The sequence below is a fragment of the Chiloscyllium plagiosum genome, unplaced genomic scaffold (genome assembly GCF_037043375.1).
Source record: "Chiloscyllium plagiosum isolate Xiang-an unplaced genomic scaffold, Cpla_swu_hap1 HiC_scaffold_35, whole genome shotgun sequence".
In the NCBI taxonomy this organism is placed as follows: domain Eukaryota; kingdom Metazoa; phylum Chordata; class Chondrichthyes; order Orectolobiformes; family Hemiscylliidae; genus Chiloscyllium; species Chiloscyllium plagiosum.
This window is the reverse complement of record NW_028270173.1, coordinates 48,247,870-48,264,805: the sequence shown is the minus strand read 5'-3', so window position 1 is coordinate 48,264,805 and position 16,936 is coordinate 48,247,870. Positions and strand designations below refer to the sequence as shown.

Here is a 16,936-nt window from a genome sequence, read left to right as displayed (position 1 = left end):
CAATCTAACTAACTGTAGAGCAATCGACACTGATCTCTATCAGATCATGTGATCCACACCTTGTGATTTCCCAGTGTACACGATAAGATTCACGTGATCCTCAGAATTTTGTTTCAACTCTGTCGTGTCATTGTTGAATTTTGGAACAGGTAAAACGCAAATAAACATATGGAAACTATATTACCTGCTGTGCATAGGACATATTCTCCTCCTTTTAAGTCACCATGTTCCTATCAATATTACTGTAATTTGAATTGTTCTTTCTGTAGGGATCACACTGTGGGAATTAGAGAAATTACAACCTCATGTACGATCTCAGCGGAACACCGAGTTTCATATCATTGCATCCGACTCCACTGATACAAAAGCCTCTGCACTGAATGTGGATGGATCATTGAAAGCAAGTTTCTTGTGCGGCTTGGTGGAAGTGGCAGGATCAGCGAAATATCTCAACGACACAAAGAGATCGAGGCAACAAGCCCGAGTCACCCTTCAGTACCGAGCAACAACCAGGTTTGAGCAGCTGACAATGAGCCACTTGGGGCTGCAGAATATAACCCATCCGAATGTGTTTGATGAGGGGACAGCAACTCACGTGGTTACAGCAGTGCTGTACGGGGCTCAGGCTTTCTTTGTGTTTGATCAAGAGGTCTCTGCAACAGAGAACCTGCAGGACATTCAGGGTCACCTTAAGGGGATAGTTAACATGATTCCGACTATTGCAATCGAGGGTCAGGTCTCCCTAGAAATGGCAGAGGAACAAATATCCAATGCCCAGAAATTCAGCTGCACATTTCATGGGGATTTCTTCCTGGAAAACAATCCCACCACATTCCAAGATGCTGTCAAAATCTACACAACCCTCCCAAAGTTACTGGGAGATGATGGAGAGCACGCAGTGCCCATGAGGGTCTGGCTCTACCCACTCAACAAACTGGACTCCAAAGCTGCTCAGCTGGTACGGGACCTAAGTATCGGATTGCTCAATGACTGCCAGTCTGTGCTGGAGCAGCTCAGTGAGACGGTGATCAGATGTAATGATATGATGAGAGACAGTGTCACTGTTCAATTTCCAGAGATCAGGGGCAAGATACTGAAATTCCGAGAGATATGTCGGGAATACAGGCTGGTTTTCCAGAAAGCTTTATCCAGCGTGTTACCATCTATCCGTGGAGGTGGGGAGGAGGAAGGGTCACTGGTGAATATTCTGAAGAACAAGGAACAGTCACCATTCAAACACCAGGCACTGAGCAAATGGCTGGATGACAAGGAGCGGGAAATGAATGTGGTGAGATCATATCTCATGATATTGAAAGATATTCACACAGTGAAATCAAGGAGTGAGTTGGATCGTGAAGTGTTGGATCCAGAGACAGAGAATGTGGTCTGCCTCACACTCACATCCCTGCAGCAAGAGGATTTCTATCTGTCAGAAGCAGACAGCTACCTACAGTCTCACACAGCTGAGAAAATGCAGGTACCAGATCCTGCTAACCAGGTCAGTGCAGAACATCACAACCAGCAGTGGTTTCACTCAGAGTCTGTATCCCAGAAGATGAGGGAGCTGTCTCACCTATTCCTGGATTTTGCCACAGCGAACAGAGCACAAGGGAAAACAAAGTTCATTGTTGCGTCTGTGCAGGATGACAGTAATGTGGGAGCATCGATTTACCTGTATGGGGGAGGGTTTGTGGTGAATCACTGCTTCACACCCCCATCACAGCCGGAGAGACCTGTGGTCAGTGGAACATCACATGACAGTGTGACTCTCCAATTACAGCCACCGAGACATGGTGCTGGGGAGACTGTTGGGTACAGGGTGGAATACCGAAGCATCCAGCAGGAGGAATGGAAAACTGTGGATACTCCTGATAAATCTGAATCCATCACAATTCCTGGGTTACAGCCACATCAGGAATATCAATTCCAATACAGAGCAGTGACCAAGGCAGGGGTCAGCAAGGCCAGTGAGAGTTCCCAGGTCACCACACGTCCTACAAGCCCACCTGGTAAACCTTTACCATCCCAGCTTTACTGGTGTGATGTATCACTCACCTGGGACAGGCCAACTGAGATTGGAGCTGGTGTTAATATTGTTCAGTACAGGATCGAATATAGAGAAGGAAAGGCAGGTCCCTCCAGCACAGAGAATGCACTGTGGGAGGAAATAAAGACAACAGACAATGAATGTTGTTATACTTTAGAGGGATTGATACCCAACACCACCTACAGAGTGCGAGTGTCTGCTGACTGTGGAGAAGGAGGTTCGAGTGAACCAAGTGAGGAGGGTTTAATACAAACAGAGAATCAGCCAAAGAGACTGGCTGTGAAACTTCTCAGAGAATGTACATTAACAGCCAGGGGGAACCCTCCCATTTACACACTGCCCTCACAGAAGAAGGTACTTGATGAGGCTGGACACCATATAAAATGCTCCTTTGGAAAACCCACTGGAAAACACAGTGTGAGGACAATCATGGTTCTTGGAGCAACAGGAGCAGGAAAAACAACCCTCATCAATGGGATGGTCAACTACATCCTGGGTGTGGGATGGGAGGACAACTTCAGATACAAATTAATCAATGAAGGGACAGGAAGATCCCAGGCTGAAAGTCAGACATCATCAATCACTGCCTATGAACTGCACCATCGAGCAGGATTCCAGATTGATTACTCTCTCACTATCATCGACACTCCAGGATTCGGAGACACCAGGGGGATAACCCGAGATAAATTGCTCACTGATCAGATCCGAGAGTTCTTCACTTCCCCAGGTGGTGTCGACCAGATCGATGCCGTGTGTTTTGTTGCTCAGGCCTCTTTGGCTCGTTTGACCCCGACACAGAAATATGTCTTTGATTCAATTCTTTCCATTTTTGGTAAAGATATTGCAGAGAACATCCGAATCCTGGTGACATTCGCTGATGGGCAGGTTCCCCCTGTTCTGGAGGCCATCAATGTTGCTGAGGTACCGTGTCCCAAAGATAAAAAAGGTTTCCCAGTTCACTTCAAGTTCAACAATTCAGCCATATTTGCTCAAAGACCAACTCCTGGTAACTCTGTCAACAAGAGGGGCCCTGATGATAGCAGTGAGGAGGAGGAAGATAGCGATACTTTTGATGCAATGTTCTGGAAGATGGGATCAAACAGTATGAGGAAATTCTTTTCAGCTCTGAGCAAAATGGAAACAAAGAGTTTACGTTTGACAAAGGAGGTCCTGAGGGAGCGTCAGCAGCTGGAGGCTGCGATAGAGGGATTACAGCCACAAATCCAAATGGGTTTGACCAAACTGGAGGAGATCAGGAAGACACAACAAGCTTTGAACCAACATCAGGTCGATCTGGAAGCCAATAAAGATTTTGAGTATGAGGTAGAAAGCACAGTTCCAGTGAAGATCGATATCAGTGGGAGCGGTAATTACATAACCAACTGTCAGAAATGCTTCATCACCTGTCACTATCCCTGTGCCATTCCTAATGATGATGGTAAAATAGGATGTGCAGCAATGAACCAGCATGGATACTGCACAGTCTGTCCAGGTAAATGTATCTGGTCTGTTCATTTCAACCAAAAGTACAGATTTAAATATGAAACCAAAAAGGAGAAAAAAACATACGCAGAGCTGAAGGAAAAGTATGAGAAAGCATCTGGTGAAAAGATGACACAACAGAAAATCATGAAGAAACTTCAGCAGGAGTTAGAGGATGTGCAGGATGTAGTGTTGGAGTTGATTGAAACATCGTCTCAGTGCATTTTAAGACTTGAGGAAATAGCTCTGAGACCAAACCCATTGTCAACCCCAGAATACATTGATCTGCTGATTCAATCTGAGAAAGAGGAGGCAAAGCCTGGGTTCAGGGAGAGGATCCAGTCACTGAATACAGTCAAACAACAGGCTGAGATCATGGCAAAAATAGCCAGGAACGAGGAGCTGTTACCAACCGAATACAAAGGCAAAGCCGCAAAGAAAGGACTTTGGGAAAGATTGAATGGGAAGATTTCTGGCATGTTCAATTGGTTCCCATCTTTAAAATAATTCACATCTTGGGCTGGAATAAATGATGTCAGTAATGAAATGTCTAATTAGTAAATGATGTCATTCAGTTGTTTCAGTTGTTCCCTCTGTGAACAAAAGAATTCCTCTCCAATAAAATATTCCTGATTCCTCTTCACTGACTTATCCAACTCCATCCAGCTGTAACCAAACCAGAAGCAGTTATTGATTCACTTCATATTGTGTTCTGTGCTTTCTCCTGTTTGGAGAGTGAGATGTTCTTTGGCAGATCTCTGGTGATATTGTAACCGGCAATCGTGGTTTGAAAATGCTTCAGTTATTGACATTGAAAAATGAGAAATAACATTAGGAGAAGAATATAAAGCCTATCAAACCAACAATGCCATTCAATGTGATCAGCTTTAATTAAACTTTCCTGTTCACTCCCCAGATCATGCAATTCTCAGAGGAACTCAAATATCTGTATGTCAATCTTAAATGTATTCAGTGATGTCTCATCCACAGACCTCGGTGGTCAAGAATTTCAAAGATGCCGAACGCTTTCAGTGAACAAATTAACAATCATTGCTGGTCCTAAATGATTGTTCTCTGTTCCGGAAACTCTCTCCCCATGTTCTAGATTTCCCATCCAGTTGAAACAACCTCTCAATGTCTATTGTAAGTCCATTCAAAATCTTGAATTCCCCTGTGGGTTTTGACTGCTTGGAGTCTGAAACCTGTGACTGGAATATGGTTACCTGTTGACAGCTGTAGTTGTAGGTTTGCGTTGGGTTCATCTTGGTGGGTGGGTGGTCTAGTGGCCCTACGATGCACCATCCTTCCCCCCTCGTTCCCCCCGCCCTGCCAGTTAATGAACAGTATTTGGTGAAAACATTGAGTATGGCAGGGGCATTGAACGTATTTTGGGTGGGACATTTCAATGTACACCACCAAGACTGACTGGGCAGCAGCACTACTGATCAAGCTGGTCTCATCCAAAAGGATGCAACTGGTAGACTGGGACTACAGCAGGGCATGAGGATAAAACATAATCATCCCATCTTTTGATCAAGGATTGATTTGAAGTGAGCAGTGTTGGATCCAGAGGCAGAGAATGTGCTCTGCTTCACATTTACATCACTGCATTAAGAGGATTTTTATTTGTCAGATGCAGACAGCTACCTGCAATCTATCTCCCCACAATCCATCTACTTCCAGCTATTTACTGCAGATTTTGATTCGATTCTTTCCAATTTCAGCAAAGATGTTAGAGTGAGCATCTCTTTGGGAAGTACAGAAGTAATGCTGTGCTCATGTACCTCCAGGCTTTCCATTGTCATGTGACCTCTACCATGAGGCTCTTATCGTAGGATCCACCTTACAGTCAATTGAATAAAGACACAGTCGAGGCCAAACTGCTTCCTGTGGGCTCATAACAACATCCCAACCCCAGTGACAGTCACAGATGACCAGTACCCTCAATGAGGACCTAATCCATGATGCTGAATGTCTGAAAGATTAAAAACAAGATATTCCATTTCACCTCAGTTTCAACAATTTAGTTAAATTCAGTCAAAGATCAGCTCCTGGAATCTCTGCTCACAACAGGAGTCCCAGTGTGACCAATTCCAGTCATTACCATTTCCAAACGAAGGAAGACTGTCAGTGGATATTTGGAAATGAATGGTATCGCTGAGGTACCTCATTGTGTCTCCAACTTGGAGATTTGGCTTTTGTTGCTCTCAGTGATGAGATGCTGGGATGTTGCCCAGGTATTATTGTGCATGGAGATACATTCCCACTTTTTAAAGGCACCGAAAGGAAAAAGTGGGAATGCGACATTGCCATAAATGTTCAGCCATGATAATATTGAATAGTACAGCAGGCTGGAAGGGCAGAATGGACACGTCCTGCTCCAAGTTTCCATGTTGTTCAGAATTGTGCTCACTATTGCTAATGCTATGTTCTTTCTGGTGATCCTGTTCATCTTCACTCCCTGGATAGTGACATTTCTGGGATTGTTGATGGTCTTTTCCATGTTTCCAGCTCTGGTGGAGGTTGGATATGGACTCAGTCTTTTCTTATTTGCTCACTAATTTCACTCAACATTTTGCATGACCTTGCTACCTCAGCATTAGTGACAGTTTTGCTCAACTCCAGGCATTTGTGACTGGTCCCTGTATAAGTATAGTTTGTCCAGAAACAGCGCAGCTCAGTTTGAGCATATTTGTTTAAATGTAGACCTCCTCTTTCTTCTACTCCAGTGAATTGTTGTCCATCTTCCTCCTGGTCACCTGGAGAATGTAGTTAGATTAAAGAGTGATCTTACACCTTCTTCCATTCAACAACTCCACAGTTGGCTTATTTTCAATCACAGGATGACCTCTAGCTAGGTCTACATTTATTGCCCAGCCCTAATTGCCCAGAGAGCAGTTAGGAGTCAACCATATTGGTGTGGGTCCAGGGTCAAATGGAGGCCAGACCAGGCAAGGATGGCAGATTCCTTCTGTAAAGGACATTAGTGAACCAGATGTTTTTCTGCCAATTGACAATTGATTCACGGTCATCATTAGACTCTTAATTTCAAATACTTATTGATTTCAAATCCCACCAACTGCCAAGCTGGGATTTGAACCTGGGTCCCACAGCATTGCCTGGGTTGTCAGATTAACAGTCTAGTGATAATACCAATGGGCCATCACCTCCCCTTGGCTCGATGTAAGTTTTGAGGGGTGTGGATCAAAGTGAGTATAAGGTCAAGTTTGGGTCTCCGTTTGTCTCAGCATTTCACAGGGGATTCTGTTGATCATCTGGTTACATCTTGATGTGAAGGTAATGATGTTGAACCCATACTATTCAGTGAAATCCTTCAACTTTGTGATTGGGAATTGGATATCATTCTCTGATATTAATCTTTCAGCGATCCCTTGCTAAGCAAGCCCCTAAAATTGTTTTACTGAGATCATTGCTGTGAGTCTTATACCTATTCCATCAAAGGGTTAAACTTGAAGTAGCCATCCTGAATTATGAGCTCTGATTCTTGATTGTGTGTGAACAAACCAGCTCCCACAGCGTGCCATGATCTGGATGGTACGTCAGCAGCTATCATCCTCTCTTTCTATTGGCTGTTTTTCTCGTCCTGGAAAACATTGCATGGAGACACTATATTTTCAATGTCTTTGTAGATGCCTGTCCAGTACACAACTTTATGACTCTGAGCTTCCACTTCTCCATTCCAAGTGATCTTCATGTATTGTGTTGGGCTCAATTATTCTGGATCCAGTCAGTGGGAACCCCGTTTTTCACTGAGCTGTCATTTTTTTAAGAATTAAAATCCCTAGAGTGTGGAAGCAGGCCCTTCAGCCCACAAGTCGATACCTACCCTCCAGAGAGTAACCCACCCAGACCCATTCCCCTACATTTACCCCTGATTAATGTACCTACCCTCTAGATCCCTGAACATTATGGACAATTTAGCATGGCCAATTCACCTAACATGCACATCTTTGGATTATGGGAGGAAACTGGAGCACCCAGAGGAAACCCACGCAGACACCGGGAGAATGTGCAAGCTCCATGCAGTTGCCTGAGGCTGGAATCGAACGTGAGACCGTGGCGCTGTGAAGCAGCAGTGCTAACCACTGAGTCACCGTGCTGCAGCTGTACTGCTGGCTGTGATTGCTGGACCTGACCAGGTGATCTCTGGATCTCTTGCTCACGAACCATCTGTAACTCCTTGACTTTGTCGATCTCATCTCTAATCTGATTCTAATCTGATTCAGGTTCAGGGCAGCGTCACCTTCACAAAGTGATGAGTCTTTCCACATTGATTTTCTATTCCATGTTTCACCTGTAGCAACAACTGAGAACCAGGTATGTGCCAGCTCCATTTCTATTCCTGGCCTTGTCTTTCAGATTGGAATTGTCACTCTGAGACCTCAAGAATAACATCAGGCATCTTGCAGCTGCTTTTTTGTGGGTTTGCTTCATTCATCACTCTCCACGATGATCTTCCTTACAGGGACATCAACATGGAAATTCTTAGGCCCATGAAAGTGTTCCTTTCTTTTGGAGTATCTGAGGATGGAGCTTTGGATGTCAATGCTGTTGTCTTTCCCCCTTGTATCTCTCCCTATCTCCTTGGCATAAGCATCTATTTGGAGAGGGACAGTTTTCTTTCTGTTGTTGTATAATAGACAGAACTACTTGCATTTTACCTTCTGGAATTTCTTTGCACTTCTGTCAGGCAGCTCTGACATTTAGCATACAACACCTCCCACAGGTTTGCTGTGTGTTCTGACACATTTAATATGAAGGTGCTTGTGTATTGAATCAAGTCAAGGAAGCATCTCGGCTCTCTCACTGTTGCTAGTGCCTTTCAGGAAGCCACTGAATGGCAGTTTGTGCTTTGGTTTAAATGTTTCGAATGCCTCTAAGATATAATCAGCTTCCTAATTCATTGTGAGCTCCAGCAGTACATTCATCATTCTGTCAGCCCATGTTTCTGTTTTTTCATTTCTGTACAATTCAAGATGCTTTCCTTCTGGCACGAACGTGGGTTGATTTTCCAAACCTGTGGTATTGTTAATTTAAAGTGGTTTTGGCTTGGTCATAGATACTCACTGCCACCAAACGATGTATTCTGGTTTTGTTTGTTTCTCAAATGTTCGAAACAATCAACTCTTAAACTTGCAAAGATGGGATTTTTTCTGTGTAATATTTGCCATTTAGCTTGGTTCTCTAGCATGTGAGATGGTTCTTTCATGCAGCCTGGAACACTTCGACACTTATTGGTTTCTGGCAAATTAGTTGTTTGCCCTTTTCCTGTAATGGACCAAGAATGAACACAAGGACTGCTTCAGCAAGAGGCAGATGAGTTAAACATGACATTTACATTTGTGTTATAATTATGTGGTACCATTTCATTGATTCAGAATTGTTTTCTTCAAATAATTATTTCAGATGCTGTTGCTTGCATTCAATAATAGCCAATACTTAATTCGAAGGTTTTATTCTGAATTTCCTCTACAAAAAAAAAGTGTACATGACTGTCAACCATGTAGAAGATTTTCAACAAGTGTTTCCATATTCCATGGAGAATTGTATTTCATCAAGTGATTTGTTTTGAAACTGTAAAATTTTAATCAGCTATCATCTGCTTATGAATAAAACGTCACCTGCCTTGATCTGATGAAGGAGTAGCTCTCCAAAACCTTGTGATTCAAGTAAACCTGTTGGATTATAACCTAGTGTCATGTGACTTCTGACCTTATCAATAAAACAAATGATTTAATAAAGTTTGGTGTAATTTTCGCTAACACTTAACTGCCTGTACAAAGCTGTAGTTTACAGTCACTGACTGGAGGTTGGGTGTCTCACATTGACATGTGAAGTAACGTACGTATACATTTGCAAATCATTAATGTACGCTATGTGTAGCAAAGGGCCAGCACTGAACCCTGCAGTGCACTGCTGAACACAAGCTTCATACACAAATCCAATCATCAAACGTTTTTACCAATCATTTACTTCCTGTCACAAAGCCAAGTCCACTTTTGGCTCCAATTTGCCCTGTAGCTTCCCTTACCCTGAGGATCTAAAATTTGCATTTAAGCAACAAAAATATGTAGATTTTTATCACAACAAAATGGTTTCTTGATTTAAAAGAATACTATAAAATGGCCTGTGAACCATACTGCTGAACATACTGCTGATTTGCAGAATTACGTTGCAGTTCAAAGATAAGAGGACAATAGAGTTTTCATAAGAACAATAATGACACAATTAACTAACCTTGAACTGATACATGGCATGACAATTTACATAAATAAGATCTCCTTCTTAAAGAAAATACCATTGGATTAGCCTGTCTTCAATCACATCACCATATCACAGTTGATTGGACATTTTTGTAACGAAGAACTCTTTCCCAGGACATATCATTGGATTAACTTGCTGTAAATCATGTCACCTCATGATATGTGATTGGTCTTTCTTGTGATTTATGCTGTACTATTATTTAAAAAAATAATGTGTAATTTTCAAATGTAATTGTGCAGCTTCACCAAGGAACACAGAAGCTTCAATCTCTGTGTTGCTGGACAGAATTACGTCAGGGTACCTTAATTCAATAAACTAATGACCCTTGCTTTTTGAATAGACCGCATTTGTCGATTCTTTTGACCGATCTCGAACCAAGAGGCCCCTCTTGAGGCATCTCAGATCTTCAACCTTATTATTGTTATTCTTATCATACCTTACCTTCTCAACCAGGATCCCACGTAGGTCTTGCTGTATATGGTCTGTGTCAGTACCTGAGATGTTGTGAATGGTGCTGAACATTGTTCACTTGTCAGTGACCATTCCCAGCCCTGACCTTTTGGCGGGAGGACAGTCATTAATGAAGCTGCTGGCTGGAGCTGTAGACCCAGGGTAGATATTACTCCAATCAGTGGAGAGATTTCCCTGATTCCTATTGACTCCAAGTTTGCTCTTGCTGTCTTGATATCAAGTGTAGTCATGCTCACCTCCTGAGTTCCAATCTATTATCCATGCTTGAACCAAGGCTGTAATGAGATCGGGGACTGAATGTCACTCGTGGAACCTAAACCAAACATCAGTGAGGAATTCACTCAGTAGCATTCCTTCTATCACTTTGCTGATGATGAAGTGTAGACTGATGGGTCAGCATTTGGCCACGTTAGACTTGTCCTGCTTTTTGTGAATAGGGCACGCCTGGGTAATCTTCTACGGACGAACCTCAATCATGCGACTATCAATTATCCACATTTCAGATTATCCGAAGAAGATCTCAAGGTCCCAAAAGAAACCTTAAATCAAAGAAGTGTTTCAACCCTGATCTTGTCTTCTGTTTACAATGATTAAAAATGAACTCGGCCTACTGAAACGCTGCCAAGAACAGTCCTGGACATCGATGGGAGCCCAGGTGCAGTCTCCAAATGACTGACCGCCTGCCCTCTCTCTCTCTCTCCCTCCCTCTCTCTCTCTCCCCCCACACAACTTCCCTGGAGTTCTACACAGGGGTGGACCTGAACCCCGTTCCCCAGATAATCTCTCCAACATTGTCCTGTACAGGGCAAAGGTGGAACTTGCCAAAAAATTGTGTGTGTGCGTGTGTGTATGGGTATGTGTGCGTGCGTCGGGCACTGTGTGTGTGAGAGAGAGAGAGCATGTGTGTGGCTCTGTGTGTGTATGTGTGTGAGTGAGTGTAGCTGTGTGTGTGAGTGTGTGGCTGTGTGTTTGCATGTGTGAGTGTGTGTGTATGTGTGTATGGCTGTGCGTGTGTACATGAGTGTGTGTGAGTGTGTGAGTGTGAGAGTGTGTACGTGTGTGTGTGCGCGTGTGTGTGTGTTAGTGTGAGTGTAGTTTTGTGTGTGTCTGCGCGTGAGTGGGTGGCTGTGTGTGCATGGGTGTGAGAGTGAGAATGTGTGGCTGTGGTTGTGAGTGTGTGGCTGTGTGTGTGTGAGAGAGTGTGTGTGTTTGTTTGTGTGTGTGAGAGTGTGTGGCTGTGTGTGTGTGTGAGTGTGTGTGCGCGTGAGTGTGAGAGTATGTGGCTGTGTGTGAGAGAATGTGTGTGTTTGTGTGTGTGAAAGTGTGTGGCTGTGTGTGCGTGAGTGTGAGATGTGTAGCTGTGTGTGCGTGTGAGAGAGTGTGTGTGAGTGTGAGAGTGTGTGTGTTTGTGAGTGTGAGAGTGTGTGTGTTTGTGTGTGTGTATGTGCCTGTGCGTGAGTGTGAGAGTGTGTGCGTGTATGTCTAACAGCTCTACCATTAGATACAATCATGGCTGATCGACCTCCTTAATTGCTTTTACCCACACTATCCCCATCACCCTTTATGCATTGATAATCAGAAATCTATCAATCAGCAATTAAAGCCTTCCTGACACTTGTAAAATTTGCTCAGATTCACATCGATACTGTGTGTGTGTGTGTGTCAGTGTGGTGTTTTGTGTGTGTGGTGTGGCAGGGGAAGCACTAGATACTGGAGCATTCAGTCTCTCATGCCCAGACTGTGCAACAGTTTCTTCTCCCAGGCTATCAGGCTCCTGAACACTGTATAATCAGACTCTTTTCCATCTCAAGTTCTTTGCACGACTTTGAATTGCTACTAGAAAAATGTCTATTATTTATTATTCCTCTATTACACTGGAACTTGCATGTTTTGCATTTCTTACGCACTTTATACCATGTTCAATTGTGTAGTTTGTGCTGTCCATGTAGCACCCTCAGTCCTGGAGGAACACTGTCTCATTTCTTTACTGTATCAGTTGTATATGGTAGAAATGACAAATAAAGCTACTCTACTGTAGAGTGATTTGCCTGCACTTCACCCAACCTAGTCTGCTGTGATAGCTGCTCACACTGGAGAGACACCACACAGACTGGGTGACCACTTTGCAGAATATCGATGATCCTTCCACAAAAATGCTCCTGAGCTTCCAACTGCCTGCCACTGCTCCACACCCCTGTGTTCCTACATCAGCATTTCTGCTGCAGACCTGCTGCAGTGTTCCAGTCAGTTTCAGTGCAAGCTTGAAGAACAACTTGTCATTTTTCATTGACTAACCCTGCAGCCTCTCAGGCTCAACATCAAGTTCACTAACTGGAGAGCTTGATTTCATCCTTCCATGTTTTGTTAACCCACCCCACATCCAATCTTGATCTGACATGGGTTACTTTTAGCACAGTCATCCATTCCCACGTATCCCTCGGCCTGGTATCTCATTACACGGCTTGCATTTAGCACCGTTCACCTAGTTTCTCTTACTCCTCATTCTTCTTGTCACTTATTCAGCTGTCATCTGCCCCCAGTATCCATTACCTTCTTGTGTGTATCTCTCTCTCTCTCTCTTTGCTCTCATGTCCCCCCCTCCCCCACTTAGCTGCTTTCCTTTCCCCTCCACTACCCCCCTCCCCAACTTCATCTTCAGCCCAAACAATACTCTTTCCCAGCTACTAATCATTCGGATGAAGAGACACTGGACTCAAAATGTGAACTCTGCTTTCTTCTGCAAGATGCTGCTGGACCTGCTGACTTTCTCCAACAATTTCTGTTTGTGTCGCTGCATTATTCTTTGCTGTTGGCAATAACCAATCACTCCTTTATTGAGTGAGACATACAAGGCTGGCCTACTGGAGCCTTGCTGGCAAGGTATGTGGATGTGCTGTCAATCACTAAACCTTTAGGAAGCCTGAAATTGGAACAAAACGCCAGCTCATTTGATCAAATGTTGCAGGACATGTGAAAGCTACATATTGTCCAGCTCCCTCATCCTGTGCAGGTCAGGCACCATCAATTATACCATGCAGATCCTGTCCCCAGCTGTTTGGCGTTTTTCCCTTCTCTTACTCCTGACCCTCCTTGTTCTCCCATTCCTACTCTTCCTCCTCCTCCTCCCTTCTATATCATGCCTCATGCCCTTCCCTATCCATCCTCTACCCTTCCCTATCCATCCTCCAACCTTCCCTATCCCTCCCCCACCCTTCCCTATCCCTCCCCCACCCTTCCCTTTTCCTTCTCCACCCTTCCCTATCATTTCTCCAACCTTCCCTATCCATCCTCCACCCTTCCCTTTTCCTCCTCCACCCTTCCCTATCATTTCTCCAACCTTCCCTATCCCTCCTCCACCCTTCCCTTTTCCTCCTCCACCCTTCCCTATCATTTCTCCAACCTTCCCTATCCCTCCTCCACTCTTCCCTATCCCTCCTCCACCCTTCCCTATCATTTCTCCACCCTTCCCTATCCCTCCTCCACCCTTCCCTTTTCCTCCTCCACCCTTCCTTCTTCACACTTCACTTCCAGTCCTCCTCTTTTATCCAGCCTGTGGTGACCAAGTAACCAGGAAACCAATGTGAGATTCCACTTGGCACTCTGCACACGCTGGGACCACACCACTGCATCCAGCCCTGGGTGACGGGAGTACCAGCGTCTAAAAGTGCAGCTCAAAGTTTCTGTTTCACGATCTGACTCTGCACCGTCTGGCTTTGAGCTTCCTGGTGACGAACAATTGATTCTCTCTTCAACTGGTTTTATTTTTCTGACACTACCATTCACTCGTTTCTTCTGCTGTTTGATTCAGGAAATTAAATTTTGCCAAGCACGATAGGATGTAATCTCAACGTAGTTAGATTATTGTGTTTTTCCAATTTATAGACTGTTGTTATAAAGTGGTGTTTCCCCCTCCGAGTGTTTGGTTTCCAGTGTCCTTGGAACAGGGACTGTGTATTCCGAGAATGTTGCTGATCTTTTTCTCCACCTCCCCGTGTTTTTCCTGTGTCACTCCCAGTAAGTACAGAATTTCGCTTTCGATTCTGTGTGTGTGTGTGTGTGTGTGTGTTTCTGGGGTGAATGTGAATCTCTTGGTGAGAGTTTGAAATGGGGGATGTTTGATCAGCCGCCTGTTATACAGCCAACCTGACGCTCCAGGTCTCCCAATAGTAGGGTGCCTAAAGAGATCAGAGAACACAAAGCAAATGAGAAATGGTTCAAATCAGAAAAGTACAATCCTTGGTGCAATATCAAGATTAACCGAGGTTCCTGTTCCACACCAGAGGTACGGGGGACAGTGGGGTAAAGTAATGTTATTGACAAGTAATCCAGGGTCTCAGGTTACTTTCTGGATCAGTGATAGATTCCTGTGCTCAGAAGACTAGGAAATTATATCTCAAACTATTGGAGGAGGAACCAAAATGTCTAAGTTGGGACGATGAGGAAAAAGAACTAGTTGAGAAACTCAAAAGAGATCTGATCCATGCCCCCATGTTAGCCTTACCTTCCCTAGATAAACCTTTCCACCTCTTTGCTACTGTGGATAAGGGAGCGGCTTTGGGAGTATTAACCCAGAGGTGGGGAGGGATAAAACAGCCAGTAGCATATCTTTCGAAGCTATTGGATCCAGTATCCTGGGGGAGGCCTGAGTATGTGCAGGCCGTGGCTGCCACTGCACTGTTGGTGGAGGAAAGCAGAAAGCTTACATTTAGTAAACACCCCACACCAAGTGAGAACGATCCTAAACCAAAAAGCTGGGCGATGGTTGACAGACTCGCGGATTTTGAAATATGAGGCAATATTAATAGAAAAAGATGATCTAGTGTTGGTCACGGACAATTGTTTAAATCCAGCTGCCTTTCTTTGGAAAGGGGAAGGAGACTCTCCTCAGAATCCAGGGCATGACTGCCTTGACATTATAGAATACCAAACTAAGGTCCACATGGACCTGAGAGATGTTCCATTTCATGCAGGGGCTAGACTTTTTATAGACGGGTCATCCCGGGTGACTGAAGAGAGACGACATAATGGGCATGCAGTCGTAGATGGGACGAAAGGTAGTGTGATGGAGGCAGGAAGGTTGCCAAATGGGTGGTCAGCTCAGACCTGCGAACTCTATGCATTGGAAAGAACCTTTAGGGCATTAGACAATAAAGAGGCAACTGTATACACTGACTCCAAATATGTCTTTGGTGTTGTGCACACTTTCGGAAAGATATGGCAGGAAAGAGGACTGATCAACAGCCGGGGGAAGGAATTAGTACATGAAGAATTGATTAAACGGGTCTTGGAGTCCCTATTACTCCCCCGAGAAATAGCAGTAGTGCACGTAAATGGTCATCAGAAAGGAAATGAACCAGAGGTTAGGGAAATAGACTAGCCAATGAAGTAGCTAGGGAAGCAGCCCTGAACCCACAAGAAGTGGTGATTCATTCCCTAATACCTACTGTCCCAGGTCCTCGGGAAGCTCCTATATTTACTGAAAGAGAAGAAAAAGAATTGAAAGATTTAGGGGCGGCAAAAACAACAGATGGGCATTGGATGTTACCTGATGGAAGGGAAATGTTAAACAAAATGATGATGCGAGAGATTATGGCTGTCCAACACCAAGGCAGTCACTGGGGAGTACAAGCAATGTGTGATTTAGTTCTTAGGGAATATGGATGTAAAGGAATATATACCATTGCTAAACAAATATGTGAGGGATGTATAAAATGCAGAAAGGTAAATAAAAAAGTCTTGAGAAAACAGACCCCGGGAGGAAGAGACCCAGGATTGAGACCCTTCCAGATATACAAGTTAGATTATACTGAGTTATCCAGGGTAGGGAGACTAAAATATATGTTGGTCATAGTAGATCATCTATCTGGTTTGGTTGAGGCATACCCCCTAGCTACTGCCAACTGCGAGTGGGGTGTCTAAAACAATATTGGAGCACATAATTCCCCGATATGGGCGAGTACACCGTATAGATTCTGACCAAGGAGCTCATTTTACCTCTAAAGTGTTACAGGGGGCAATGAGAGGGTTGGGAATCTCCTGGGAATTCCATACTCCATGGCACCCGCCATCATCAGGCAGGGTTGAGAGAATGAACCAAACACTCAAACGACAGCTCTCGAAATTGATAATAGAAACCAGACTCCCTTGGACCAAATGTTTACCTATAGCTCTTTTGCGAGTACGAACAGCCCCAAGGAAAGATTTGGGACTATCCCCCTATGAAATCTTATTTGGATTACCTTGTTTGGGAACGAATGGAGAATTGCCAATTCCCGAAACTAAAGATTTGTTCTTAAAGAAGTATATACTGGGCTTGTCCTCCTCTTTGTCTTTCCTCAGGAAACAGGGTTTATTGGCACAGACTCCACCCCTTGAATTCACTGTTCATCCCATCCAGCCGGGAGATTGGGTCTTAGTAAAATCATGGACAGAGACTAAATTGCAGCCGGACTGGGAAGGGCCGTACCAGGCTCTTTTGACTCCCGAAATGGCAATAAGGACGGCGGAGAAAGGCTGGACTCATTACACTCGGATCAAAGGGCCAGTGGAATCTCCAATTGAGGAAGAGGTCTGGACAGCCGAATCAACGCAAGACCCGCTGAAACTCAGACTAAAGAGACTTTGAGTAACTGATTATACAATGGCGACCAG

General features: G+C 44.2%; 1 protein-coding gene across 5 annotated transcripts in view; it reads left to right on the top strand.

Annotated features, from left to right (window-relative positions):
* Positions 1-10,201, top strand: part of LOC148140793 (uncharacterized) — a 49,488-nt gene extending 39,287 nt beyond the window's left edge. For all 5 annotated transcript variants that reach the window (XM_087979574.1, XM_087979576.1, XM_087979577.1 and 2 more), the window contains one exon: positions 270-10,201. In XM_087979574.1, the coding sequence (XP_087835700.1) occupies positions 270-4,036 (3,767 nt within the window). In that variant the 3' untranslated portion in view covers positions 4,037-10,201. The remainder of the gene's footprint in view (positions 1-269) is intronic.
* Positions 10,202-16,936: the final 6,735 nt, after the last annotated feature.